Below are 14508 nucleotides of genomic sequence, written 5' to 3'. Positions count from 1 at the left end.
TTGCCTGGCACTTGTGGGGCACGAATGTTACTTGCCACTTGACAGCCCAAGCCTGAATGTTTTACTTCTGCTCAGATCCCTCCTCCTCATCCCTCTTCTAACAGCTTGTCCTGCCCTAATTGGCCTCTTTTCATTTTCCAGTTATGTTCAATTTGAGACAAAGCACCACCACACCAACCATTCTTCCTTGAACAGAGGCCCAACCAGTCCCAATCCACCACCACCCTCCACTGACTGGCTTAACTTGTTCTCACATTGAACAACTTCTCCTTCAACTCCACTCACTTCTGTCAAGTGAAAGGTGTTGCTATGGGTACCCGCATGGGTCCTAGTTATGCTTGTCTTTTTGTGGGATATGTCGAACATTCCTTGTTCCATTCCTACTCAGGCCCCCTCCCCCAACTCTTTTTCCGGCACGTTGGTGACTGTATCGGTGCCGTTTCCTGCTCCCGCCCCGAACTGGAAAACTTTATCAACTTTGCTTCTAATTTCCACCCTTTTCTTACCTTTACATGGTCCATCTCAGACACTTCCATTCCCTTCCTCTATTTCTCTGTCTCCATCTCTGGGGATAGGCTGTCTACTAATATCGTTTAGAAGCCCACTGACTCCCACAGTTACCTCGATGAAACTTCTTCACATCCTGCCTTCTGTAAGGACTCCATTCCATTCTCCCAGTTTCTCCTTCTCCGACGCATCTGCTCTGATGATGCAACCTTCCATGACAGCGCTTCTGATATGTCCTCTTTTTTCCTCAACCGAGGATTCCCCCCCCCCCCCCCACTGTGGTTGACAGGGCCCTCAACTGTGTCAGGCCCATTTCCCACACCTCTACCCTCACCCCTTCCCCTCCCTCCCAAAACCGTGACAGGGTTCCCCTTGTCCTCACTTTCCACCCCATCAGCCTCCATATCCAAAGGATCATCCTCTGCCATTTCTGCCATCTCCAGCGTGATGCCACGACTAAACACACCTTCCACTCCCTTCACCTGTCAGCATTCCGAAGGAATCATTCCCTCCACAACACCCTGGTCCACTCCTCTATTACCCCCACCACCTCGTCCCCTTCCCATGGCACCTTCCCCTGCAATCGCAGGATGTGTAATACCTGCCCATTTACCTCCTCTCTCCTCACTATTCCAGGCCCCAAACACTCCTTTCAGGTGAAGCAGCGATTTGCTTGTACTTCTTTCAATGTAGTATTGAGTATTCACTGCTCACATCGTGATCTCCTCTACATTGGGGAGACCAAACGCAGACTGGGTGACCGCTTTGCGGAACACCTCCGCTCAGTCTGCAAGCATGACCTCGAGCTTCCGGTTGCTTGCCATTTCAACACTCCCCTCTGCTCTCATGTTCACATCTCTATCCTGGGATTGCTACAGTATTCCAGTGAACATCAACGCAAGCTCGAAGAACAGCATCTTATTTGCCGATTAGGCACACTACAGCCGGCCGGACTGAACATTGAGTTCAATAATTTCAGAGCATGATGGGTCCCCCATTTTACTTTTATTTTTAGTTGTTTTTTCTTCTTCCTTTTTAAAATATTTTTTGTGTTTATTTTATTTTATTTCATCTTAGTTTGTTCAGTTTGCTTACCCACTGTTTTTTTCATGTTTGTACTTGCGTCTGTTCAATTTTCAGTCCGTTAACACCCTATCTGTACTAATGCTTTGTCTTTCAACACACCATTAACATAATTTTTGCCTTTGCTCCATGACCTGCTGGTCAGCTATTCTGTGACCTTGTCCTATCTACACCTTCTCCTTTGTTATCTCTTACCCCACCCCCGCTTTACTTGCTTATAACCTTGCACAGTTCTAATATTTGACAGTTCTGAAAAAGGGTCACTGTCCTGAAACATTAACTCTGCTTCTCTCTCCACAGATGCTGCCAAACCTGCGGAGTATTTCCAGCATTTCTTGTTTTTATCCCAGACCAACCATGCCTGGAAGCAACTTGTTTCAGTACAAGATTTTCCTATATTACAACCCTGACCAGTGACTACTGTTACGAGCAGGTGAGAAAGGTGGCTAGGGGTCCCTTTCAGCCTTCACCTGGTCTTACTGTAATAGAATTTTGTTTTTAAACACACTGTGTTTTGAGCTCCCTCTTGCTGAATCCTTGTTCACCACTTTCCAATTATAAGGCAAAGAAATGAGCAAAAACAGGTTTTCTTAGGTTTAAAGAAGAAAAGTCAAATTTATTAAAACTTAAACTTAAACTCTAATTCGGTTAGTGCCTACGGATACACGCCATGCCCCACACTAGCATGCATACGCAACACGCACATGCAAATAGAGACAGAAAAGAGAAGAAAACTAGTGGAGAGATTTGAGGCAATCTCTGAAGAGGGGTTTTGTTACTGTGCTTCGAGCTCACTGTAGTCCTTGTTTGTAAGTAGGTCTTGCTTTTGTTGGGGGCCCAGTTTTCTTCTTAAACCTTGTTCACTGTAGGACACTTTTCTCTCTCGGGGTTCCTATGTCTTCAATGGATTCCAAAGCTGGTGAGAGAGATGAGAGCAGACATAGGATAGGCTGTGGCAATCCATCAGCAAACAGATTTCTGAATTCAAATTCTCTGTGGCAAGTTCAAAAAAAACCTTCAGCAGTCAGTTAGTCATGTGACTAAACTGGTCTGACCATGTCTGTTTGAGTATTCGACCAACTTAGAAGCTAACCTGGAATGCTAGCTCCTCCACCTGCAACGTCTGGTAATCAAAAGTCCATTGTGGATTGAATGTATCGGGGAATGGTCTTTTGTCCCTTATAAGCACAGTCTGTAAATATGCAATGTCTTTCCAGTCAAGGGTCTGGTGTTGCTTTCTTTTAAAAAGCAAGTTCTTTCTTTACTCCAGTAACAGTTTAAAAATCAATTTTCATGTGGCGAAATTAATATGCCTCATTCTTGGCAAGTGGGGGCATGCATTACAGTACACGTCAAACATATTTCATTGGCTGTGAAGCACTTTGGGAAATCATGAGTTTGTGAAAGGTGTTATATGAATGCAAATCTCCCTTTCTTTCGAAATGAGCAAATAAGTCATTCTGCACCAACCAACCACTCTCTGCAGCTTAGAAACAGTATTGGAACCACACAGTGGATCTTTAGAATTGTTGGATTCACTCCAGCGTTTCTCGTGGTAAAGGTACAGCTACTGTGATGCGGCAACAATAGTTCTCCCCTTAATTGGGATAGACGTATTTCGCCAAACTCTGTAGCTTTCTACTTGGGGATTTAAGATAAATGTTACTTAAAGTGTGATGATGAATTTCTTAAATGTTTTACTGCAACAATATTTAGACTTAAAACTTGGATTCTCTCCAAAAAATAAGATTATTGCCGGAATTTTATGTTGGGCGGGAGGCCCCACCCACCGGTTAAAAAGTTAGGGCCGAGCCCACCTCCACCGGGCCTATGGAGCCATGCCGGGATTTTACACTCCCTGAGCCCTTTATTGGCCTTGGGCGGGACCTCCACCTCTCTGAGGCAGGAAGTCCCACCTAATGGAGCTGCTGTGGGGTCAATCAGCGGGCCGGCAGCTCTTAGTCCCAGTAGCACCACTGGGAGCGATGGCCACTACTGAGACTACAACCCAGCTACAGCCGCAACAGGGACGATGACCCTGGAAGACAGGTACGTTTTTGGGGCCTTACCAGGGAAAATCAGCTGGGCTCCAGCGAGGCAAGGGGGGTTGGTTGTGGGGGGTGGGGCGACTTTCTTTCTGTGGGAGTGGTTGGGACTTCAGGGGCAGCCCTCTGTGTGGCACAGGGTGCTCCATCAGGAGGACCCCCCCTCCCCTCACAGCCCGCAAGGAGGCTCCAAGTTTTTAACCGCTTGCCCGCCGCTGGTAAAATACGAGCAGCGGCAGGAGGAGGCCCTTAAATGGCTGTTAATTGGCCACTTGAGGGCCTTGTTTGGCCTGGGGCAGGGGGGCCGTTTCTTGCCGCCACTGCCCCTTGCAAAATTTCAGTGGGGGCAGGAAAGCATTGGGAATGGCAACCCCCGCCTCCCACTCAATTTTATGGCCCCACCCCGCCACCAGCCCGCTCCTGTGGGAGGCTGTAAAATTCCGGCCTATACTTTCTTTCTTTTCCTAGAACCATTCATGTTGTGATTGACTTTCCCATCAAATGTGAATTGCATGTTCGGTTCTCCAAAAAACTTTTATATAATTTAGAAAATATATTGCCACATATAATCTTCTGTATCTCAAACTCAAGAACCTATCTCCGTAAACTCTTCAGTGGAGAGGTACATTATTGAGGAGAGGTGCCCGGACCCTTATAATATCTGGGTTGTTGTAATCTGGCCAGAACTTGTTGCAAAGGCTATCTGGAGGACGATAATATCCTCAGCTGGTTCCTCTCCTTTGGGGAGAGTTAGATCAGTTCTTCAGACCTATTCTAGTGTCTGTGAGATGTGTCTTTCTCAACCTGACGTGAGAGTGATCATCTGGGGAGTACATCTGATCCAGGATGGTCCCAAAAAGGGGCTAGGATTATAATCCACTTCACAGTCTGTCTTTTTACAGTCTGCTCTGTTCAAATTAGTGAACATTTTGCAGAACAAACACACAGGCCGGAATTTAATATGACCCAGTGGGGTCGTGGTCCGGGACGCGGAAGCCGGTGCCAAAGGCGCTCCCATTCTGCACTCAACGGCTGCCGTGATCGAGTGCTAGGTATCTAATTAGAGTCGCAGCAGCAGACTTTTGATTAGAATAGGTGCGCGTGGGCGGGAAGGTGTGTGCTGCGGGGTCAGGGCAAGAGCCAGAAGAAGGTGCTGATAGCCATATAAAAGGACTGTCAGCACCTTTAGTGGCTCTGAGAAAGCTGCATGCTTCTCAGAGTACAGTGGGACGAGCAAGAGCTACATTGAGGACACGTATAGCTGGTTCAGAGAACACGACCTGTCCTCTGACTGTAAAGGGCGAACCACCCGACCTTCACAGATACCAAGCTGAGACATTGGAGGATCAGTACCTGCTTGCGGAAATGGCAGAGAGAACCAACCCGATGGCCCCACAGTTCGCCGATGACTCCTGACAGATCTTTGCGGCCGGTGCACTCTGTGGCCTTTTGCCCCTCCCCCATTACCAGGCTGCAGCTGGTCAGCAGGCCGCTGGTTTCTTTGGCTACCTGTCCCTCCTTGTGCCGTCCTCTTCCTCGTTGGAGGACCCTCCTCCAGAATGGATAATGCCCATGGTAGCAGCGTCCCAAAGATGCATTAGGGACAGCTTTTTGCTGCCTGCTGCAAAGGACAGGCACTCGCAACCCCCACCCCCACCTGCCCACCCCCTGTCTGGGGTAAATCACAGAAGCTATGGCCTTACCAGAAGTATTAATCACTCAAGTGAGCCCTGGTGAGCCAGCAATATCAGCCCCAACCTTGGAATTTGATGCTAAATAAAACACACAAAATAGAAAATTCCAGTACCTCTAGCTCCTTCAGTGAGTTGCCACTCATTTAAAGCTGCTGGGTCTGTGAGCACTGTCCCCCCCACCCCCCCCCCGCACTGTGTGACCCATGCGTAGAATGTAAAATGGCACGGGTGACGCAATATGGCCGTCAATTGCCTTAAATTGGCAATTGACATTGTGGGTGTGAATCCCCTCCACAGAGTAGCTGTGGCCATCTTGGTATTTTGACTGTGGAGGGGGATTTAAATTGCCTGACGTCCAACAGGTGTAAGATGGAAATATAGCGTCATGATATCAGGGTCCCGTTTTGAAGTTATTGCCCCCCATTTTTCACTGCAGCCGCCTCCGAGGACGCCCAATTTGAGAAGCTAAAATTCCGGCCACAATTTCAGTGTTGGTTCGTGTGTATTTACTTCAAAAAAAACTTTCCCAAGGTTCATACAATGGATTGTGTGCTATCGGCATTGCACTTTACTTCTTGTTCCAAGGTTCCTTTGATTGACCACTGTAAAACCAATGAGTAGAAACAAGCAATATGAATACTCCAAACTGTGCATTACCAAACTCACCTCATCTGCCAGAACCTAAGTACCTTAATGAACCAGCTTTTCCTGAAACTGTAACGGCAGGTGAACAAAGCATGCCATTATTAATTCGCACATGCAGCAAGGAAGAGATGCCTCATGAATTGTAAGCTGCCACAAGTTGCTAACTGATTTTTGCCACTTCACAGTTCCGAAGAAGGGTCACTGACCCGAAACGTTAACTCTGCTTCTGTTTTCACAGATGCTGCCAGACCTGCTGAGTGGCTCCAGCATTTCTTGTTTTTGTGCCACTTCACTGTTAGCTTTGTGAAAGCGGCATCTCGAGCTTAACCACCCTGTTATTTTCAAGACGTTACAAACATAAGAGCGTCAGGTATAGGAGCAGGAGAAGGCCATTCAGCCCTTCGAGACCACTCTGCCATTCAATGTGATCTTGGCTGCTCTTCTACTTCAACACCATTTTTCTGCACTATCCCCAAAACCCTTGATGTTTTTAATATGTAGAAATCTATTGATCTCAGTCTTGAGCATACTCAATGACTGAGCCTCCACAGCCCTCTGGGGCAAAGAATTCCAAAGATTCACCACCCTCTGAGTGAAGAAATTCCTCCTCATTTCAGTCCTAAATGGCCTGCCCCTTATTCTGAGACTGTGTCCCCTGGTTCTAGACTCCCCAGCCAGAGGAAACATCCCTCCTGCATCAACCCTGTCGCGCCCTGTAAGAATTTTGTATATTTAAATGAGATCACCTCTCATTTTTCTAACTCCTGAGAATAAAGGCCCAAGTCAATTTAATCTTTCCTTCTAGGACAATCCCTCCATCCCAGGAATTAGTTTGGTGAATTGAGGCATTTGTACATTAATTGCCCATTAAACTCATCACAGAAAGTTAAGTTTTGTAATTATCAATGGAAGTATCCTTTCCACAATGTGAAAATTGTTAATGACTGCCATTCAACCTCATTGGCCCAGAAAGTAAACAATTATACTTGTGGGGCTGAATTTTCGTTTGTGGGTCCTGATTCTGCAGTCAGGAGGAACCACAGGTTGGGAACCCACATAAACCGGGGTTGGGACTCAGAGGACAATTTTTGAAGAAGCGGACAATTAAGTGGCCGCCTCCGGGAGGGTGGGCTTCCAAGGCTGGAGGATCTCTAGGAGGTCATCCAGCACTGGCTCATCGGCAGCCCCACCATCAGAGTTGGGAGCTGCCAATGCAGGGCTGAAGACCATTGTGGGTGTGAATCCCCTCCACAGAGTAGCTGTGGCCATCTTGGTATTTTGACTGCGGAGGGGGGTTTAAAATGATGCTGGAGTGCTGGTCCCTCGGTCTACCGCCAGGAGGCTGCCTCCATACATCGGCCGGGCTTCGGCTGCCACAGAGGGCCCGCTGGCCAACTGGAAAATTCCAGTCAGCCTCAGAATATAATGTTCTTTAATTCCCTTAATGGGCTACATGCTGCTTGCAAGCAGGTAGCTGTCACCACCCCCCCCGCCCCCCCCCCCCCCCGCTGCCCAACCCCTACCAGTCCTCTACCAAAATGGGCTACAGGCAGGAACATGCTGGCAAACTGGAGCTCTGCTCTAGAACACCACTTTTCTGGCTCTGCTGCCTCCGGTCTTGCCTCCGATGTGATTCGAAAATTCTGTCCATGGAGTATCACTCTTTCAGCATGTGAATTGTTTGAGGAGATTTAAAAAATTACATTTTTAATTATTTTTTTCTGACTTTCCCTGCCTCTTTTCTTTTTCTCTCTCAATATTTCTTTCCTTCTCTCTATTTCTCTTATAGGAACATGGGACAGGAGCAGGAGTAGGCCATTCGATAAGATCATGGCTGATCTGGTTATGGTCTCAACTCCATTTTCCTGTCTGCACACCCCCACCGCCCCCTACAACCACCCAATAACCCTTGACTCACTTGTCTGTCAAAATTCTAACTAACTCAGCCTTGAATAAAGAACAAAGAACAGCACAGCACAGGAACAGGCCATTCGGCCCTCCAAGCCTGCGCCGATCTTGATGCCTGCCTAAACTAACACCTTCTGCACTTCTGGGGCCCATATCCCTCTATTCCCTTCCTATTCATGTATTTGTCAAGATGTCTCTTAAACGTCACTATCGTATCTGCTTCCACCACCTCCCCTGGCAGCAAGTTCCAGGCACTCACCACCCTTTGTATAAAAAACTTGCCTCACACATCCCCTCTAAACTTTGCCCCTCGCACCTTAAACCTATGTCCCCTAGTAACTGACTCTTCCGCCCTGGGAAAAAACTTCTAACTATCCACTCTGTCCATGCCGCTCTTAACTTTGTAAACCTCTATCATGTCGCCCCTCCACCTCCGTCGTTCCAGTGAAAACAATCCGAGTTTTTCAAACCTCTCCTCATAGCTAATGCCCTCCAGACCAGGCAACATCCTGGTAAACCTCCTCTGTACCCTCTCCAAAGCCTCCACGTCTTTCTGGTAGTGTGGCCTAACTAAGGTTCTGTACAGCTGCAGCATGACTTGCCAATTTTTATACTCTATGCCCCGACTGATGAAGGCAAGCATGCCGTATGCCTTCTTGACTACCTTATCCACCTGCGTTGCCACTTTCAGTGATCTGTCGACCTGTACGCCCAGATCTCTCTGCCTGTCAATACTCCTAAGGGTTCTGCCATTTACTGTATACTTCCCACCTGCATTAGACCTTCCAAAATGCATTACCTCACATTTGTCCGGATTAAACTCCATCTGCCATTTCTCCGCCCAAGTCTCCAATCGATCGATATCCTGCTGTATCCTCTGACAATCCTCATCATTATCCGCAACTCCACCAACCTTTGTGTCGTCCGCAAACTTGCTAATCAGACCAGCTACATTTTCCTCCAAATCATTTATGTATACTACAAACAGCAAAGGTCCCAGCATTGATCCCTGCGGAACACCACTAGTCACATCCCTCCATTCAGAAAAACACCCATCCACTGTTACCCTCTGTCTTCTATGACCGAGCCAGTTCTGTATCCATCTTGCCAGCTTCCCTCTGATCCCGTGTGACTTCACCTTTTGTACCAGTCTGCCATGCGGGACCTTGTCAAAGGCTTTACTAAAGTCCATATAGATAACATCCACTGCCCTTCCTTCATCAATCATCTTCGTCACTTCCTCAAAAAACTCAATCAAATTAGTAAGACACGACCTCCCCTTCACAAAACCATGCTGTCTCTCGCTAATAAGTTCATTTGTTTCCAAATGAGAGTAAATCCTGTCCCAAAGAATCCTCTCTAATAATTTCCCTACCACTGATGTAAGGCTCACCGGCCTATAATTTCCTGGATTATCCTTACCACCCTTCTTAAACAAACGCACAACATTGGCTATTCTCCAGTCCTCTGGGACCTCACTTGTAGCCAATGAGGATGCAAAGATTTCTGTCAAGGCCCCAGCAATTTCTTCCCTTGCCTCCCTCAGTATTCTAGGGTCGATCCCATCAGGCCCTGGGGACTTATCTACCTTAATGCTTTGCAAGACACCCAACACCTCCTCCTTTTTTGATAATGAGATGACTGAGACTATCTGCACTCCCTTCCCTAGGCTCATCATCCACCAAGTCCTTCTCTTTGGTGAATACTGATGCAAAGTACTCATTTACCACCTTGCCCATTTCCTCTGGCTCCACACATAGATTCCCATCTCTGTCCTTGAGTGGGCCAACCCTTTCCCTGGTTACCCTCTTGCTCTTTATATATGGATAAAAAGCCTTGGGCTTTTCACTGACCCAGCCTCCACTGCTTTCTGAGGAAGAGAATTCCACAGACGAACGACCCTCTGAGAGAAAAAAATTCTCCTCATCTCAGTCTTAAGAGGGAGACCTCTTGTTCTTTAAACTGTGTCCCCCAGTTCTAACCTCCCCCACAAGAGGAAACATCCTCCCGGTATCCACTCTATCAAGTTCCCTCAGGATCTTATTTGTTTCTATGAGATGACCTCTCATTCTTTTAAATTCTAATGGGTATAGGCCCAACCTGTTCAACATTTCTTCATTTATTAAGCTCTTCATCCCTGGAATGAGTCGAGTAAAACATCTCTGAACTGCTTCTAACTGCAATTTTATTCTTTTTTCAAATAAGGAGAACAAAACTGTCCACAGTACTCCAGATGTGGTCTCACCAAGGCCCGATATAGCTGCAGTAAAACTTCCCTACTTTTATACTCAATTCCCCTTGCAATAAACAGCAACATTCCATTTGCCTTCCTTATCACTTGCTGTACCTGCATGCTAACATTTTTTTGATTCATGTACCCAGATCTCTCTGTACCATCGAGTTCTGCAATCTCTCTCCATTTAAATAATACACTGCTTTTCTATTCTTCCTGCCAAAGTGGTCAAGTTCACATTTTCCCACATTATATTCCATCTGCCAAATTTTTTCCCACTCACTTAACCTATCTACATCCCTTTGTAGACTCTTAACCTCCTCTTGACAACTCAATTTCCTTCCTATCTAGATGTCATCAGCAAATTTAGCTATCATACATTCGGTCCCATCATCCAAGCCATTGATATAAATTGTAAATAGTTGAGGCCCCAGCACTGATCCCTGTGGCACTCCATTAGTTACAGTTTGCCAACTCTGTTTCCTGTTAGCTAACCAATTCTTTATCCATGCTAATAAGTTACCACCAAAACCATGTGCTCTTATCTTGTGTAGTACCTGATTTGATATTGAATTCACCCACTCTAATTCATCTACCTCCTCAGCCCTTTCTCTGTTTCTTTCTCAATCCTTGAATCTCATTGGATAAGGAGAGATATTGTTGGTCCCGTTGTTCCCTGAGGTCCCTGATACCTGGTTACCCTCCCTACACCATTATCAGCTCACCCTTCCAGCAACTTTGTGGGACAAAATCTTTTAAACCTAAACATGTGGAAAAAGTCCAACTAATGAGGCATACCTGAGGTGCTCCTCTTCATCAAAATCTCACCCCATAACTCAGTAAGAACCATAGAATCATGGAATCATAGAATGGTTACAGCACAGAAGGAGGCCATTTGGCCTGTTGTATCCATGCAGCTCTTTGTAAGAGCAAATTAGCTAGTCCCACTCCCCCTCCTTTTCCCTATAGCCCTGCAGATGTTTTCTTTTCAGGTGCTTATCTGATTCCCTTTTGAAAGCCACAATTGAATCTGCCTCCACCCCACTCTCAGACAGTGAGTTCCAGATCCTAACCACTCGCTGTGTAAAAATGTTTTCCCTCATGTCACCGTTGGTTCTTTTGCTATTCACCTTAAGTCAGTACCTTCTGGTTTTTGGCTCTTCTGCCAATGGGAACAGCTTATCTCTATCTATTCTGTCTAGACCCCTCATGATTTTGAACACCTCTATCAAATCTCCTGTCAACCTTCTCTTCTGCAAGGAGAACAACCCCAGATTCTCCAATCTATCCTCATAACTGAAGTCCTTCATCCCTGGAACCATTCTTGTAAATCTTTTCTGCATCCTCTCTAAAGCCTTAACATACTTCCTAAAGTGTGATGCCCAGAATTAGACAGAATAGTTGTAGTCGTGACACTGTCAGCTGGGGACGATTATGCACTTGATTGCCAGTCTGTAGCCCAGAAGTTCAAGATACCTGCTCTGTAGCAAAGTATGCAGAAATACGCTGGATCAAATTCATACCTACTTTAAGGTTTCTTAACAGAGATTCATCAGGACTGTTCAGGGTGAACTTTGAACCCTTCACTTTATGATTCAGGAGCAGGTTTGCTAATTGGCATCAGAAGTGGCAGTCCAATGTCATGCATATTGGAGGTGCAGTTATACAATATTCACAGAGTAACTTTGAAGAGTTATGAAAAAATGGAGTTTGTCTTTAAAAAATGAACCTTTATTTTAAAAAAGGGAATAATGGTCCAAAATGGCCACCGAAGCAAAGAGGATTGGCTTTTGTGTATCCAAACAGTCTGACAAATGCAAAGGCCAAATCTTCAAGGCCAAAAGGTGATAATGAAATCAATCTTACACCTATCATAAAAACATTCCAGAATTGAATGTCTTCTAAAACAAAGGAGGTGTGAATAGCCACCCCCTGGGCCATTGTGTGTTCACCGTGGGTAAAAAAACCCAGAATGTTACTAACAGGAGGTGAGAGATGACCATCTTATCTTTTAATAAAAAGACAGCCAGAGAGAGAGAGAGAGAGGGTGAGACTGACCCTGAAGGTGAAGTGACTTGTAACTGCTCGCATTCTAGAAAACCAGAAAGCACATGCCCTGCTGGAAAAATCCAACATCTACATCATACAGCAGAGAGAGAGCTAGGAGTGACCCACAAACTTCAACAGTACCTTCAATCAAGAGAGAAATCTACAATTGCTACAGGCCTGCAACTATCTGGACTTTGAGTCTCAAGAGAATTCAACAGGTTTATTGTAACCCTTCTCCCCCACAAAAAACCCGACCTCTTTCTCCCCTGTTATGGCCATGGTGGGAGCAAAGCACTGTTAATTCAGTCCCATCGCTCCAGAGGTCACAGCATATTATTTAGGTGTCGCTGCAGTGGCACAGGCGCAAATGCAGCCTGTGCCACGAAAATTTCACAGTCTGTGACTTCAGTCAGCTGCCAGGACTAAAGATGGCGCTGCTCAAATAATCACACGAAGGCAACCTAACCTAAACACATAGCAGCACACAATAGCGGGAGGGAGAGAGCGAGCGAGTGGGCCAGGTGGGAGTAGTGCGGGCCGTGGGCCGGGGGGGGGGAGCGGAATGGGCCAGGGACGGGGGGGAGTGGAGCGGAGTGGGCCAGGGACAGGGCTGGGGGGGAGGGGAGCGGAGCGGGCTGGGCATGGGGGCGGGGGAGCAGAGCGGGATAGGGATGGGGGGAGGGGAGGAGTGGACTGGGCCGAGGTTGGTGGAGGGGTAGCGGAGCAGGCAGGGGAGGGGGCAAGACGGGGGGGAGTGGAGCGGCCGGAAAGAGTGGGGCAGCCGGATAGAGCAGCGAGGGGGGGTAAGCGGAGTGGCCGGAGAGAGCAGCAAGGTGGGGAGTGGAGCGGCCGGAAAGAGCAGCGAGGGGGGTTGGAGCAGCCGGAGAGAGCAGCGAGGGTGGAGGAGCGGAGCGGCTGCAGAGAGCAGCGAGTGGGGGGAGCAGCTGGAGAGAGAAGTGAGTGGGGGAGTGGAGCGGCCGGAGAGAGCAGTGAGGGGGGGGTGGAGCGGCCGGAGAGAGCAGCGAGGGGGAAGGAGCAGAGCTTCTGCAGAGAGCAGCGAGAGGGGGGGGGGAGCAGCTGGAGAGAGCAGTGAGTGGGGGTGGAGCGGCTGGAGAGAGCAGCGAGGGGGGTTGGAGCGGCCGGAGAGAGCGGTGAGGGGGGAGGAGCGGAGCGGCTGCAGAGAGCTGCGAGGGGGGGCTGGCGGCTGGAGAGAGCAGTGAGGGGGGGGTGGAGCGGCTGGAGAGAGCAGCGAGGGGGGCGGAGCGGAGTGGCTGCAGAGAGCTGCGAGGGGGGTTGGAGCGGCCGGAGAGAGCAGCGAGGGGGGCGGAGCGGAGTGGCTGCAGAGAGCTGCGAGGGGGGGAGCGGCTGGAGAGAGCAGCAAGTGGGGGAGTGGAGCGGCCGGAGAGAGCAGCGAAGGGGGAGGAGCGGAGCGGCTGCAGAGAGCTGCGAGGGGGGGGGAGCGGCTGGAGAGAGCAGCGAGGGGGGAGGAGCAGAGCGGCTGCAGAGAGCAGCGGGGGGGGGGAGCAGCTGGAGAGAGCAATGAGTGGGGGAGTGGAGCGTCCGGAGAGAGCAGAGAGGGGGGTAGTGGAACAGCTGGAGACAGCAGCGAGGGGGGGAGTGGAGCGGCTGGAGGGAGCAGGTGGGTGGGGAGGCGTGGATGGGCCGGGGACGGGGGAGCCGAGCGGCCATTGACAGAGGGCGGGGGGAGGAGCGGAGCGGGCCGGGGATCGAGAGGTGTGGGCGGGCACAGATTGGGCCGGGGACAGGGTGGGTGGGAGAAGTGTGGGCCAGGGATGGGGGGGCAGAGCGGAGCGGGCCAGGGAGGGGGCAAGCCAGCGAGCAAGACGGTGGGGAGCGGAGTGGCCGGAGAGAACAGCGAGGGGTGGGAGCAGAGTGGCCGAGAGAGCAGCGAGAGGGAGAGCGGAGTGGCCGGAGAGAGCAGCGAGGGGGGTGGGAGCAGAGCTTGCCGCATGGGTGAATACCCGTTGGCATTGCATTGCTGTACGCGTAAAGCGTATGCACAGAGGCCGACCAGGCGCATTGCCCGAAGATGCACACGTCACGCGATGACGTCATCGCGCATGCGCTAACCAGTCCTGGCAAGTCGGAACACAGCGCACGCGCAGACAGCAGGAGACCGTCTGCGCATGTGCACACCTTGGTGCAGCCAGATGACATCAGTGGCTGGCTGCGCTGTCAGGAATCACTTTAGTGTACAAAAGGTTAATCTTGAGACAATGTAAAGATAACCGCCCACCAGGATGAGGTAAGAGATCATGTGAGAGAGTCTCGAGAACAGTTGCAGCGTGGCTTTTGGAGGAGACATATAGGCCAGAGTGGAGTG

At 49.0% G+C, this 14508-nt stretch overlaps 1 protein-coding gene across 1 annotated transcript in view; it reads left to right on the top strand.

Annotated features, from left to right (window-relative positions):
- LOC137374595 (uncharacterized) overlaps positions 1–12668 on the top strand; it is a 108886-nt gene extending 96218 nt beyond the window's left edge. The window contains exons 5-6 of the mRNA XM_068040933.1: positions 1891–2023; positions 12212–12668. Coding sequence (XP_067897034.1) covers positions 1891–2023; positions 12212–12505 — 427 coding nt within the window. The 3' untranslated portion in view covers positions 12506–12668. The remainder of the gene's footprint in view (positions 1–1890; positions 2024–12211) is intronic.
- The last annotated feature ends 1840 nt before the right edge of the window (positions 12669–14508 follow it).

The sequence above is a fragment of the Heterodontus francisci genome, chromosome 10 (assembly GCF_036365525.1).
Source record: "Heterodontus francisci isolate sHetFra1 chromosome 10, sHetFra1.hap1, whole genome shotgun sequence".
NCBI classification, from domain to species: Eukaryota; Metazoa; Chordata; class Chondrichthyes; order Heterodontiformes; family Heterodontidae; genus Heterodontus; species Heterodontus francisci.
This window is presented reverse-complemented; position numbering and strand designations above follow the sequence as displayed.